Source organism: Dendrobates tinctorius, unplaced genomic scaffold (assembly GCF_039654945.1).
Source record: "Dendrobates tinctorius isolate UK_male_01 unplaced genomic scaffold, ASM3965494v1 ptg000124l, whole genome shotgun sequence".
Classification (NCBI taxonomy): domain Eukaryota; kingdom Metazoa; phylum Chordata; class Amphibia; order Anura; family Dendrobatidae; genus Dendrobates; species Dendrobates tinctorius.
In genome coordinates, this window is record NW_027361792.1 from 1915975 (window position 1) to 1931961 (window position 15987).

General features: G+C 47.8%; 1 protein-coding gene across 3 annotated transcripts in view; it reads left to right on the top strand.

Annotated features, from left to right (window-relative positions):
• Window positions 1–15987, top strand: part of CHRM4 (cholinergic receptor muscarinic 4) — a 49875-nt gene extending 33888 nt beyond the window's left edge. For 2 of the 3 annotated variants that reach the window (XM_073541678.1, XM_073541676.1), the window contains exon 2: window positions 9936–15987. In XM_073541678.1, the coding sequence (XP_073397779.1) occupies window positions 9936–11437 (1502 nt within the window). In that variant the 3' untranslated portion in view covers window positions 11438–15987. The remainder of the gene's footprint in view (window positions 1–9935) is intronic. The other variant, XR_012219690.1, reaches the window with a different exon arrangement.

A 15987-nucleotide genomic window follows, 5' to 3' on the forward strand; every position in this document is an offset into this window, starting at 1 on the left:
GTCTTCCATGTTCCCGGTGCGTGTTTTTTTCCCCCCGTCTTTAGCCTGTGATTACAGGCTGTTCTGTCTCCGGTAGAACCTCGGTGGCTGCGACGTCCCCAGAGCCCGTCCCCAGCTAAAATAACCTCCATGTCCCTGACTACGGATTGGTTTGGGGGCATCAGAGTGGCTGCTTAAAAGCTTTATGCAATCAGCAGATTAAAGTTTTATTCCACTTACACCAGACAAAGCCCTTCTGCATGTATCTTCATCACGGACGTATCGTCACTGCTCTAATGACGCAGCGCGGCGCCTTTTAGAAGGGATTTATTTATAACGCGGCAGCCGTAGCTTCAAGTGTCCAAGCTGCGCCGCAGCTGCCCGGATCGAGAGCCCGCAGGGGGAAACGTGGCACCTATGGGTCATCTAATGTTTATAGTATAATGGCGCCATATAGTGCTGTGTAACTTTTCTATACAGTGGCTGTGTAATGGTGCCATAGTCTGAACACGTAACTGGGCCTAAATTACACCATACCCTGCCATGAAGTGCCTAAATAATACTGCCATACAGTGCCATGTAACAGGAATTATGTAATGGTGCATAGTGATCGCATAAGTGCCTTAATACTGCCATATAGTGCCTTAGTGTTACCACGTGATAAAACTATACTGTGAATATATAATGCCATAGTGACTAAATAATACCACCATACTATGTCATATAGTGCCTGAATAGTACCGCCATGCATTGCCATCGAACAGAACTATACAGTGATTATATAATGCCGTTGGGTGAATAAATAGTACCGCCATACTGTACTGTATAGAGCCTGAATACTTCCACCATATAGTGCCGTGTGATAGTCCTAAATGGCCAACATTATGGAAGTATTCAGAGTATTTGTTTAGTGCTGAGAGAGGGGTAACGGGCACATCCGGAGTCATGGTCAGTGGCAATGAAGGGGTTATTAAGCACATTCCTTGTGGTCATGGAAAATAAGGGTGATGGGCACATCCCAGCTGTCTGGAGCACCAGGGGGACTAATGGGAGCATAAAGGGGTTACTGATATCATTCCTGTCAGGTTTTTATCTGCAGAGTGGTCTTCCATCCTATTTTTGGACTTTTGAGCCCCCTGTAGACCTCTATGTGCAGTGTGCTCCCCCTAGTGGTGACTGCCTGCAGCTAAAATGTTTCTGCTTAAAGGGTTTATTTCCATCCTGGTAAGTTGGGGCCTGGCCAGTGCATGGGTGATTGCTGGGGGGTCCCACCACTGAGACCTGCAGTGATCCTTGAGAATGTATTGTTCAATATATTTTTATTAAACAGGTAAAATGATATTAACAAACATTTACCATTTTGAATGCTCATTAGTAGAGTAAGGATATTCAACCCTCCCACCCTCCATCAGTAGTATCACCACTACTAAGATTCCCCATCCCATTTACATCATTATACATTCTCAGATGGATAAATCAAGGGAAGAGGGAGACAGTCCAAGTCTAATAGAGGAAAGGAGAGAGAAAAAGTAGAAGAAAAAAGAGAAAGAAAAACCAAAAGGGAGAGGAAAACGAGAGAGAACACAGATTGATAAGATGCCTGAGGTCTGACGCCCCAGTATTGCTTATTTGCTATGGGGACAGGGTAGTGTCCTTTTGTTAGCCAAGACTGAAAATGTTGTGACTCTTTAAATTGAACCCAAGGATGCCAACTGGTACCCGACCTGTCATCAAAAGCCCTCATCTCCTCCATCCGACACAGAACATCCACCGCCTCCACCCAATCAATCCGCCCCGCCACAAACGAAGACCTCCACCGCCTAGGTATAATTTGACGCATTGCCGTCATGAAATATGGCCGCATACTCTTCTTGATGTTAGATAGTGAGTCTGGGGAAAATGGATAGCAATGCCACCTCTGGAGTCACCTCCATTATTAGCAGTAGAATTATAGAGCGATCCTTGAGAATTTATACTGCCCCCTTTTAATGGTGGTTTGGCTGCACATGTGCACCACGGCTCCATCCATTATCTGTAGGATGGTGTTGGCTTTGCATATTCCCCGGCAGGCTTGGAGAAGTAGCGTGCACCCCCTGAATGTCCGGCCTTCCAGGAACATGCATCAATTAGTGGAGCTGGGATGTTCCTCTGTTGTTCTTCTTGAGAGTGGGCATTATCCTACCCATTGTCTGTAAGGGGGGGGATATCCATACAGAGTCCGACACCGTTAGCATTGATGGGATAGTGACTGCCATTTAGGAACACGCCCGACTGATACAGGGAATAGGCAGACTCAGTTTCCAGGAGGAATAACTGAGGAATTCATCAATGCATATTTCTCATAAAAAGTTTCTGAAGTATAAGTTAATGGGGGAATAAACTGAACTGGAGGATCTGGGAGCGTGGGCAGATCCACGGAGGCAGGTGGCGGCTCCGGGGGAGCAGGCAGATCCACGGAGGTAGGTAGCGGCTCCGGGGGAGCGGGCAGATCCACGGAGGCAGGTGGCGGCTCCGGGGGAGCGGGCAGGTCCACGGAGGCAGGTGGCGGCTCCGGGGGAGCGGGCAGGTCCACGGAGGCAGGTGGCGGCTCCGGGGGAGCGGGCAGGTCCACGGAGGCAGGTGGCGGCTCCGGGGGAGCGGGCAGGTCCACGGAGGCAGGTGGCGGCTCCGGGGGAGCGGGCAGATCCACGGAGGCAGGTGGCGGCTCCGGGGGAGCGGGCAGATCCACGGAGGCAGGTGGCGGCTCCGGGGGCGCGGGCAGGTCCACGGAGGCAGGTGGCGGCTCCGGGGGCGCGGGCAGGTCCACGGAGGCAGGTGGCGGCTCCGGGGGGCGCGGGCAGGTCCACGGAGGCAGGTGGCGGCTCCGGGGGCGCGGGCAGATCCACGGAGGCAGGTAGCGGCTCCGGGGGGCGCAGGCAGGTCCACGGAGGCAGGTGGCGGCTCCGGGGGAGCGGGCAGGTCCACGGAGGCAGGTGGCTGCTCCGGGGGCGCGGGCAGGTCCACGGAGGCAGGTGGCGGCTCCGGGGGAGCGGGCAGGTCCACGGAGGCAGGTGGCGGCGTGCTCTGCTTGGCGAGATATCAGGCGTCGCTGACATAAAGCAGAGCTGACTGCCCCTGAGTGGGATGAGCGCGGCGGTATCAGCGCTGGATGCCACATAACTGCTACTTGCCACCGTTATCTTTTGACGTTTCCGAACCATATAATCTTTCTTAAAGTTCACTGAGCACCATCACGTTTCACCGCGGACAGGCAGGCTGCCATTACTGGCGTGCGTGGGGATTTAACTCTTACCTCTCTGCATCATCTGGACTACAATTACTAAATTGTAACCGCAAATATTAGGGTGTTGCAGCCCCAATAATAACGGGGCGCAATTGTCGGTGCTCACATAAAGGGATTGTGCCACATTTGAGATTAAGCGACTCGTGAGGACCCCCCCAGTGATCAATCAGGGGGCCGCACCACGGTGGGTAGCAGTGTGAATGGAGCAGCAGTTGAAAATGCACCTTTTGTGACTCTGGACTTACCGTTTTCTATGTCTCCCATAGATATAGAATGGTTCGTGACCCGAACGCTCTCTTACCACTCCGCACCAACCCCTCCTTACTGCAAGACCCTCCTATTCTCAGAAGCGGCTTATAGCAAATAGTCCTCTCTCTCTAATAGAAATCAGCTCCCTGTGCATCAACTTCCTCCAGTGCTTAGTTCAAGAAGCAGTGATGCAGTGTAAAGTATGGTAAAGGCTGAAAAAATAGATCCGAGATGACTTCAAAACTGTTATTCCATATTCCATAGCTGTTCCCTATGACTATAGATAGGAAGGAATTATCATCCATAGGTAGTTCTCCAGTACAGGACAGAAGGTCATTTTATTCCCAGGCATGACACCGCACTATTCTATAGATTTAATTGGCCACATCCTAAGGACAGGGACAGGACAGGTGTGCTGCTGTTGTGGGAAGTTCTGACAACTCTTTTAAGAAACCTTTTTAGGCTGCAGTACCTCTCTTGACCACAGTCATTAACAACGACTTTTTATAGATACTAATGCAACAGCGCCCCCAACTAATCTTGCAAAAAAAAAAAAAAAAAAATGGTTACATTGTATCTATTGTAGATCAGATTGCAAGTTTTATTGTTTGTTTTTTTTATTTCCCACCATTTGTTTTAGTTTGTATGTATAACTGTAATAATTCAAACTTTTATGTAGGAAAAGTGAAAATCCAGGCACTGGGGTCCTTTTAAAATGACATCTTTATGGAAGATCCATTAAAAATCCAATGTGCGTTTCTGACTCCGCGTCCTTAATCGTTGCAGCCCTAGTTCACACTGAAATCTTCAGCTGTGTGGGTGATGCCCTGACCGTTCTGATATCTGCCCTGTGTTCGGTGACATTTGCTCTATTAGTTAAACCTACGAAGTCGCTAAACAGATATACAGATGTAGGGACCCGGGGGCTAGACTGCAGCACGTTAGTACATGCTGGATTTCCCCTCGAGATGGAACCGTTCTGCTGCACATTTTGTTAGAGCCTCTATTGTTCCTCCTGGAAATGTATGAATAAATGGGGATACTGGGGAAAAATCCAGATAGAAAATCCGCTGCTCGGCAACGTTATATGCGTAGATCCTACCAGATAATTTGATTTTTTTTTTTTTGTTTGTTTGTTTTTTCCTACGAGTGCTTCATAATTTGCAAAAACACTGAAAACAGCAATATTTTTCCTATACCTGCGGGGGGGAAATGACTGCAACTTCATACTTAATGGGGGAGATCCAGGGAGGTCTCGGCGCAGACCATGATATGGAGGGGATGGTGCACATGTGCGGCCGTCGCTCCGTGCACACAGAACGCTCCACAGGTCAATTTTGAAGATTGTGGGGTCCCAGCCCCTCGCAGGTCGTCGCCTCTGCTGTAGATGGGTATGTGACATCTGTAGGATCTGATATAGGAGAGAAGAGACGACGCCGTGTGCCGCGCATTTCTCGAATCCCTGAAAATAGAAATGTCGCGGTTTAGTCTAACAAGTCTCGCATGGATGTGAAAAAAGATGCTTGCGAAAAACCTAAAAATGGCTCGTTATAAAGCCTATGTTATATCTGCGGTGCAATGCTGCCACCTGCTGGCTGGTAAAGTGCATGTATAGAATATGTGATTCATTCTCAGTGCTTGAAACGCGTCGCTCTTAGATCACCAGGGATATCTTAGAATCATATTTTTACATTTTGGATAATAAACACAAATTTTTTGCACTCAAGAAGTTGGATACTACTTTGCTCTTTTTTTTTATTTATTTATTTTTTTACAACAACATCTGTCAACACTGACCAGAGCGGCACAAGGAGTGAGAGGCTATAGCCCACGCAGTCACTAACGTGGCACCATACTCGCTCACAACCCTGACAGTCCTCAGCCCCTTTCTCTAGCACCAGTGAAAAAGCGCTGCCCGGTCTGGTAACAGGATTTTATCGGGCCAGAAACCAGCGTTTAAGAGAGAAACGGTTGTGTGGATCAATATAAAAGAGCAAGGTCAATGTTAGGGCTGAACCTAAATCCCCTCCAACAGCTTAAAACGCTAAAACCAAAGATGGGACATAACTCCATAATGGGCGGTCCTTTGTGCCATCGTGTCTCGCCAGGCCCCTGCCACGCATTGAGACCAAACACAGCTCTGCTACCTGGCTCTTACTAGCCATTCTACGTATCTCCCCCACCCTGTGGTTCTAGAACGGATCGAGACACTGGCTGGTCCATAGATCTTGAAAATGTTACGTGTGTGTGTGACCAGGATCTGCAATAAGTCCATATTCTTTTTATGAAATCAAAGCAGAGTCAGCAAAGCAATTATTTTGCAAGCAAGCCTTTTGTTCTAGGCTTAGCTGTCCCAAGATGTCAGATCTGTCAATCACAGCCTTTTGAGGCTTGACCCTCTGCTGAGCTAGGTGTTCTGTTACAGCTGCACATGGGAAGGGGGTTTTATAATCCCCTGCCAAATAGGATGCAAATGATTGACTTGAAATTATATCTCCAATATTCTTCATAATATTTTATATAAATAGCCAGTGCAGATCAGACCCCACTTTTGGCACACACGGTGTGCATGGACGACGTTGAGCATTTAGCAGGTTTTGTACAATGATATAATCACGTTAGACCCATGATTACAGCATATGCTTGAATACAAATCCACTGATAATGTCCAGCAGATTCCCAGTGAGGGGAAATTTCTTGGAGCTTCGGAAGAGAAGTTGGATCACCTAAGTGCCATATTTTTAAATTCTACTCCCCGTCCTTGCGCTCCTCTTTACTCTCAGACGCCTCTGCAGATGACTGTGAAGGAGTGCAGGATCGGGCAGGGTTAATATACTTACGTGTGGTCTGGGGACTGTATTTTTAGTGGATCTGTATACAGGAGGTTTTGGTCTGTGGTCTGGATCATGAGGGTCTGGATTCAGGACTATAGAGATGATCGGGTCTGGGAGCTGTATTTAGTGTTTGCAAACAGAGGGACAAGGTTTTGGGGTCTGTGTGTGGGGGACGGGTATGAATGCAGGGGGATCTGGTCTGATGTCTATATAAAAGTCTGGTCTGTTTACAAGCGGAGGGGAATCTCTCTAGTCTGGGGTCTGTATAGGAGCATGAGGGTCCCTGCACTGGGGTCTGTATACAAGCGGAAGGTGTCAGGTCTAGTGTCTTTATATTCTGTATATGTGGGGGGTCTCTGGTCTGGGATCTGTATTACAAGGGGGAGATGATACAGGTCTTGGATCTGTATACAAGTGTGTGTGTGTGTGTGTGTCTATGGTCTGGGGTCTGTATACAATGGGAAAGGTCTGGGGTCTGTATATTCTGTATATAAGTGGGGAGTCTCTAGCCTGGGATCTGTATACAAAGGGGGGAGATCGTGCAGGTCTGGGATATGTATACAAGGGAGGGGATGATGCCAATCTGGGATCTGTATACAGGGGGGGATGATGCTGGTCTGAGATCTGTATAAAAGGGGGAGATGACGCTGATATGTTTACAGGGGGCGGATGACGCTGGTCTGGGATCTATATACCAGGGGGATGACGCTGGTCTGGGATCTGTATACAAGGGGGGGGGGAGATGACGCTGGTCTTGGATTTGTGTACAAGGGGGATGACACTGGTCTGGAATCTGTATACATGGGGGGGATGATGCTTGTCTGGGATCTGTATACAAGGGGGATGATGCTGGTCTGGGATCTGTATACAAGGGGGATGATGCTGGTCTGGGATCTGTATACAAGGGGGATGATGCTGGTCTGGGATTTGTATACAAGGGGGATGATGCTGGTCTGGGATTTGTATACAAGGGGGATGATGCTGGTCTGGGATTTGTATACAAGGGGGATGATGCTGGCCTGGGATTTGTATACAAGGGGGATGATGCTGGTCTGGGATTTGTATACAAGGGGGATGATGCTGGTCTGGGATTTGTATACAAGGGGGATGATGCTGGCCTGGGATCTGTATACAAGGGGGATGATGCTGGCCTGGGATCTGTATACAAGGGGGATGATGCTGGTCTGGGATCTGTATATGGGGGGATGAGGCTGGTCTGGGATCTGTATATGGGGGGATGAGGCTGGTCTGGGATCTGTATACATGGGGGGGGATGACGCTGGTCTGGGATCTGTATACATGGGGGGGATGACGCTGGTCTGGGATCTGTATACATGGGGGGGGGGATGACGCTGGTCTGGGATCTGTATGCAAGGGGAACTATGGAAGGGGGGATAATGTCAGTCTGGAATCTGTATACAAGGGGGATGACACTGGTCTGGGATCTGTATAAAAGGGGGGGATGATGCCGGTCTGGGATCTGTATAAAAGGGGGGGATGATGCCGGTCTGGGATCTGTATACAAAGGGGATGATGCTTGTCTGGGATTTGTATACAAGGGAGGATGACACTGTCTGGGATCTGTATGCAAGGAGGGGATGACGCTGGTCTGGGATCTGTATACAAGGGGGGGGGGGTGACGCTGGTCTGGGATCTGTACACAAGGGGGGAGATGACGCTGATATGTATACAGGGGGATGATGCTGGTCTGGGATCTGTATACAAGGGGGCGATAATGATACGTATACGGGGGGGATGAGGCTGGTCTGGGATTTGTATACAAGGGGGATGACGCTGGTCTGGGATCTGTATACAAGAGGGGAGATGACACTGATATGTATACAAGGGGGGAGACTCTGGTCTGAGATTTGTATACAAGGAGGGGAGGATGCTGGTCTGGGATCTGTATACAAGGGGGGATGGCGCTGGTCTGGGATCTGTATACAAGGAGGGGATGGCGCTGGTCTGGGATCTGTATACAAGGAGGGGATGGCGCTGGTCTGGGATCTGTATACAAGGAGGGGATGACGCTGGTCTGGGATCTGTATACAAGAGGGGATGGCGCTGGTCTGGGATCTGTATACAAGGAGGGATGGCGCTGGTCTGGGATCTGTATACAAGGAGGGGAAGACGCTGGTCTGGGATCTGTATACAAGAGGGGAGATGACACTGATATGTATACAAGGGGGGGGAGACTCTGGTCTGGGATTTGTATACAAGGAGGGGAGGACGCTGGTCTGGGATCTGTATACAAGGGGGGGATGACGCTGGTCTGGGATCTGTATTCAAGGGGGATGACGCTGGTCTGGGATCTGTATACAAGGAGGGGATGACGCTGGTCTGGGATCTGTATACAAGAGGGGAGATGACACTGATATGTATACAAGGGGGGGGGAGACTCTGGTCTGGGATTTGTATACAAGGAGGGGAGGACGCTGGTCTGGGATCTGTATACAAGGGGGGATGACGCTGGTCTGGGATCTGTATACAAGGGGGGATGACGCTGGTCTGGGATCTGTATACAAGGGGGATGACGCTGCTCTGGGATCTGTATGCAAGGGGGGGGGGGATGAACCTGATATGTATACAGAGGGAAAGGGTGCTGGTCTGGGATCTGTATACAAGGAGGGATGACGCTGGTCTGGGATCTGTATACAAGGGGGGATGACGCTGGTCTGGGATCTGTATACAAGGGGGGGATGACGCTGGTCTGGGATCTGTATACAAGGGGGGATGACGCTGGTCTGGGATCTGTATACAAGGGGGGATGAAGCTGGTCTGGGATATGTATGCAAGGGGGGGGGGATGTACCTGATATGTGTACAGAGGGAAAGGGTGCTGGTCTGGGATCTGTATACCAGGGGGGAGATGATGCTGAACTGTATATAAGGGGGAGGCTGATGCTGGTCTGGCATTTGTATACAGAGGGGCTGATGACTCTATACAAGGAGGGGGATGATGGTTTGAGATCTGTATACAGGGGGATGACACTGGTCTGGGCTCTATATACAAGGGTGAGGGACATGACGCTGGTCTGGGATCTGAGTACAGGGAGGTATGTTGGATATGATCTTGGATGAAGGCTGTAGGCACACTATGCAGTAAAGCAGCATTGCCGGTCTGAGCCATTGCATTAACGTTGCCGTGTAGTCTTCCGCCCATCTTGATCTGTAGCACTCGGTCCAGAATTTATTGTATCTTCCTATGATTCGCCATAAATATCTTTTGCAGTAATGACTGGAAAGACTTCATGAAGTATCGTTGCTTGGATTGAAGCTTTCCCAGCGTTCTCCACTTGCAGTCACTTTGTACAGAAACAGCCTTTCTCCTGCGTTTTGGAAGCAGAGTTACCACCGGGCTCATTAAAATGACACACACTAATTAACTAATAACCGTGACCCCCAGACGCTGGTTCCCATCGTCTTTGAAAACCATTTATACAAGGACCATGGAACATGCCAGGCCTTCTCGACAGCAGTCTAATTGAGTGTGCAGACAGTGCGCTCTGTGTCGGCGAGTACAATTCTCTTGGTAATGATGATTGTGACATTTTGTTATAACTTTTTTTTCTCTTTTTGTTCTTCCCGTAGATATTTTCTACAACATATCGACCCCTCGTTGGCCAGTCGGAATGGAAAACGACACTTGGGAGAACGCAACAGGTCTTCCCACCCAATCTCCCAATAACACTGGAGAGGTTTCAAGCAAGTATCAAACTATGGAGATGATCTTCATTGCCACAGTGACTGGTTCGCTCAGCTTGGTCACCATTGTGGGCAACATCTTGGTGATGCTCTCAATCAAGGTCAACCGCCAATTACAGACCGTGAACAATTATTTTCTCTTCAGCCTGGCCTGTGCCGACCTCATCATTGGTGTGTTCTCCATGAATCTCTACTCTGTCTACATTATAAAGGGCTACTGGCCACTTGGTCCCATTGTGTGTGATCTATGGTTGGCATTGGACTACGTGGTCAGTAATGCCTCTGTGATGAACCTTCTGATCATCAGCTTTGATCGATATTTCTGTGTTACCAAACCCTTGACCTATCCAGCTCGAAGAACCACAAAGATGGCGGGATTGATGATTGCAGCAGCTTGGCTTCTTTCCTTTGCACTCTGGGCACCCGCCATCCTCTTTTGGCAATTCATTGTGGGTGAGAGGACAGTGGAAGATAGGGAGTGCTACATTCAATTTCTCTCCAACCCTGCAGTTACTTTCGGCACAGCCATAGCTGCCTTCTATCTTCCCGTGATCATCATGACCATCCTCTATATTCACATTTCATTGGCCAGCAGAAGCAGAGTCCGCCGGCATTGTCCTGAGACCAAACCAGAGAAGAAGAGTAAACCCATAAGCTCCATGAAGAGTCCTCTGATCAAGCAGACAAAGAGCCTTCCTAAATCTGAGGCAGTGGAAGTCAAGGGTGAAGGGGAGAATGGGGTAAGAAATGGCAAACTAGAGAAGTCATTGACTAACCTTCAATCGGTGGAAGATAAAGAGACCTCGAATGAATCTAGTTCTGTCAGCGTTACCAACAACCCTCAGGAAAAGCAAGTGAATGATCCAACTTCTGGTGTTGTCTTGGCTCCCACTCAAAGCTTGCAACAATTGAATCCAAGGGTAGGCACTGCCTCAAAGTGGTCCAAAATCAAAATTGTGACCAAGCAGACAGGCAATGAGTGTGTGACGGCTATAGAGATAGTTCCTGAATGTTCAATACCTCTGCACAAAGACTCAACCCTGCCAAACTCTCGGCCAGCTAATGTGGCGAGGAAATTTGCCAACATAGCTCGCAATCAAGTGAGGAAAAAAAGACAGATGGTGGCTAGGGAGAAGAAAGTCACCAGGACCATCTTTGCTATACTGTTGGCCTTCATTATTACTTGGACTCCTTACAACGTCATGGTCCTAATAAACACTTTTTGCGAGACTTGTATCCCTGAAACTGTGTGGTACATAGGCTACTGGCTCTGCTACGTCAACAGTACGATAAACCCAGCTTGTTATGCTTTGTGTAACGCTACCTTCAAAAAGACCTTCAAACATCTCCTCATGTGTCAGTATAAGAACATCGGCACAGCCAGATAGGCGTCAAGACGTCATTAAGGAATTGTGCCTTGAGATTTGCTAGATGGGAGAATGAAAGTGACAATATAGACTTAAGAGCATTTCCTGGGCCACAAAAAAAAAAACCTCAGACATTCTCGGGAGCCCTGTGGCCAATGGGATTGCAAGGAGATGAGTCAAATGAAGCCAACACTATTATAAGAAACAAGATCTGTTTTGATGGATAGGTTTAAATAGGAGGTCTATCATCTAGGTCAAGCAGTGGTGGACACCAATTCTAAAGAACCATAGACATCCATGTGAACTACTGACTAAAGAGGTCACCTGGTCACCCAGTGATAAGAACTTATTTTACCACCGTTCAAAACATTGTTTGGTATTTTACAAAGGCCCTTGTACATTTTGCCTCATCCTGCAGATCATTGATCTATCGATGTGGCTTCATAATGTTCACCTAGATAAGGGCGCAATATTAATTTCGTAGAAGCTGTTCTTATAAAGCCTCTCCCTTCTGCCCATTTCATTTGAAGGTTTCTACTACTCCAACCCTTGGTGAGACCTCTAGTAACCTCAACTGTCAATGATCGTATATATAATGTCAATGTCTACGAGTCACCACCACCTATGGATGAGTCTTTGGGTTGGTCTGATCAGGTTGTATGGAAACTGTATCTGGGGCCTGTTACAGGGTGGATCAGGAGAACTCTGCCCTCTGATATGGGGCATCCAGTTACCTCTTTATATAGAGGACTTGTGTGTGCACATACATCGGGCCATCATTCATCTGACTCTATAGTCTTAAGCAACTGGTTAGTTCATTAAAGGTGATGACCTATGTTGAGTACTAAAAAAAAAAAAATCCAAAAATCTCTGATATCAGGTAACGTTTCCTTTAGGTGTGCTAAAATCAGGTCACAGTAATCTGGACCATCCTTCCTCTAAACTTGCACTAAAAAATGGTCTTCTCATAGAAGAGGGCCAGTACACACGATATATAGTAGAAATCTGGTCTGGATAAGGAGGTCTTCTTGAAGAGAAGGTCTTTTTGAGAGGTTTATCTTTATGTATTTAAAGGCCATTTTAAAATGGATGATTGGCCAAACGAGTGTTTGGAAGAACCCAATCCCAATGGTTAACCCATGGAAACACTTTGGTTGCATCTTGTTTGTTGGCCTAAAAGTCATTGTTGAGATGGAGATATATGGCCAAAACATTCGCTCTCCATATGGGGACCAAGCAATTGTACTAATTATAGTTTCTCCTTGTAGGGTTGGCATTGGTCCATGTAAAAGGGTCTTTATAAGAGCTTCAGCTTACATTTTATGCATCTATATATATATATATATGCCAGAAATTGAGCTGCTAGGCCCAAATGCAAAATTTGGAACGACCCCACACCTACCCCGTGTCTCATGTGGCAAAGGGGCGTTTGGACCCTGTTCGGCACCATGGCCTGGGTGTGACTGCTACCTCTGCACTCTCTATAGCTTCACCCCTGCAACAAGTAGCTGGAGATCTCCGAGTCTACAAGTTCTATTTAATGTTTCCAATAATGTGGACAAGCGCCTAAAGGAGCCAAGAAGACTTTTCCGTTACTAGACACGAGTGCCAATTCGAGTAATTTTCCAACCGGGAGCACTCGACATTCAGACATAGCGTAAACTGGACACCAGGATGAATTCTCAATTATTTTTGTACTTAAATCTGATTTTTTTATTTTTTTTTTGTGTTATTTCTGCATGATCCCAAAAATCACGATTCATGCTTCTGTGCCATGGGATCTTCAAGGAGGTGTAAGGTAAGCGTGGTCGAGGGGCAGTGGAAGAGCAAATGGTATGCTCCATACACAAACCAGTGGTCAGTAGTGCGAATACCCATCCAATCACTGTCCAGATTTTATGGGCAGTCGGTGCACCTCCTTGTGGCAGAGTATAGTCACTACGAGCTGCCGTAAAGGGACACTAAAGCTAAAGTCTGACTACCCAGTTACAATTTAGGTGGAAATATTGCTGTCTGTACAGAAAGCTCCAAAAATAAATATGGCTGCCCTCATGCTCAGTACTTCATTATTATTATTATTATTATTATTATTATTATTATTATTTATTGTTATAGCGCCATTTATTCCATGGCGCTTTACATGTGAGGGGGGTATACATAAAAACAAGTACAATAATCTTAAACAATACAAGTCATAACTGGTACAGGAGGAGAGAGGACCCTGCCCGCGAGGGCTCACAATCTTCAAGGGATGGGTGATAATACAGTAGGCGAGGGTAGAGCTGGTCGTGCAGCGGTTTGGTCGATCGGTGGTTACTGCAGGTTATAGGCTTGTCGGAAGAGGTGGGTCTTCAGGCTCTTTTTGAAGGTTTCGATGGTAGGTGAGAGTCTGATATGTTGTGGTAGAGAGTTCCAGAGTAGGGGAGATGCGCGAGAGAAATCTTGTATGCGATTGTGGGAAGAGGAGATAAGAGGGGAGTAGAGAAGGAGATCTTGTGAGGATCGGAGGTTGCGTGCAGGAAAGTACCGGGAGACGAGGTCACAGATGTATGGAGGAGACAAGTTGTGGATGGCTTTGTATGTCATGGTTAGGGTTTTGTAATGGAGTCTCTGGGCAATTGGGAGCCAGTGAAGGGATTGACAGAGGGGAGAAGCTGGGGAATAGCGGGGGGACAGGTGGATTAGTCGGGCAGCAGAGTTTAGAATAGATTGGAGGGGTGCGAGAGTGTTTGAGGGGAGGCCGCAGAGCATGAGGTTGCAGTAGTCAAGGCGAGAGATGATGAGGGCATGGACTAGGGTTTTTGCAGATTCTTGGGTGAGGAATGAACGGATGCGTGAAATATTTTTGAGTTGAAGTCGGCAGGAAGTGGAAAGGGTTTGGATATGTGGTTTGAAGGAGAGATCAGCATCAAGGATTACTCCGAGGCAGCGAGCTTGTGGGACTGGGGAGAGTGGGCAGTCATTTACTGTAATTGATAGGTTCGTAGGGGGGGTCACGTGAGATGGGGGAAAGATGATGAATTCTGTTTTGTCCATGTTGAGTTTCAGATATCTAGTGGAGAAGAAGGATGAAATAGTGGACAGACATTGAGGGATTCTGGTTAGTAGGGAGGTGATATCTGGTCCAGAGATGTAGATCTGTGTGTCATCAGCATAAAGATGATACTGAAAGCCATGAGATTCTATGAGCTGTCCCAGGCCAAAGGTGTAAATAGAGAACAGCAGGGGCCCTAGGACTGAACCTTGTGGGACTCCGACAGATAGGGGGCGAGGTGAGGAGGTGGTGTGTGAGTGGGAGACGCTGAATGTCCGGTCTGTTAGGTATGATGAGATCCAGGAGAGGGCCAAGTCTGTGATGCCGAGGGATGAGAGGGTCTGTAATAGTAGGGAATGGTCCACTGTGTCAAAGGCAGCCGACAGGTCCAGGAGGAGGAGGACAGAGTAGTGTCGCTTGCTCTTGGCAGTTAAGAGGTCATTGGTGACCTTAGTAAGGGCAGTTTCAGTGGAGTGGTGTGACCGGAAGCCAGATTGTAAGCGGTCGAAGAGGGAGCAAGAAGAGAGATGGGAGGACAGTTCAAGGTAGACGTGTTGTTCCAGTAGCTTGGAGGCGTATGGGAGAAGTGATATAGGGCGATAGCTAGATACAGAGGATGGGTCAAGAGAGGGCTTTTTGAGGATAGGTGTGATGGAGGCATGTTTAAAGCTTGAGGGGAAAACACCAGTTGTTAGTGATAGGTTGAAGAGATGGGTTAGGGTTGGGATGAAGACTGTGGTGAGGTTTGGGATGAAGTGGGATGGGATCGGGTCGAGTGCACAGGTGGTGAGATGTGATCTTGAGAGTAGAGTGGAGAGTCGATCTTCTGTAATGGTGGAGAAGTTGGTTTTGAAGGTGGAGGGCTGGGAAGTCGGGAGGAAGGGCTCTGGGGGTTGTTGACCAAAACTGTCCCTGATGTTATCAATTTTCTGCTTGAAAAATGAGGCAAAGTCTTCAGCTGAGATGAGTGGGGAGGGAGGAGGTGCTTCATTGCCTACACCTTCAGGTCTGAGACCCTCAGGAGCCATTTACATATGTAATGTGTCTGTTTCCAGCTGTTTTATTGCAGAACTCTACTTTTTATAAGCGGTTACACTTTAGATTTAGAGTCCCTTTTAAGCCGTGTGCCTATCGCTTGCACATAGGGGAGGTGTTGATGGGTGGCCACAACGTCCGTGATGCATTTATGTGCCCTCCTAAGCTCCGTCTGTGGCTCTTCCCATTCATTAAATTATTATTTTTCTGTATCCGTGGCTAATCTTTCTCTCACTTTTGGACAGAGTTTATATTGTATAATACTAAAAGCGGACAGTTGTCGTTTCGCGAAAAAGCCAAAGTGCGGACGTGGAGCCGGGATCACACAGAGCGAGGTCATTGAGGTGTAATATCGCTGTATTATGTGCCATCAACCGGTCACGGGAGAAACGTGGAATCCACAGGTGACGCTTACTGGGTGGGATGGAGAACGGGCAGAATATTCTCTTTAAATTATTTTTTGTTACGCCTAAAAATGATTAAAGATGTGTGTTATATGGTA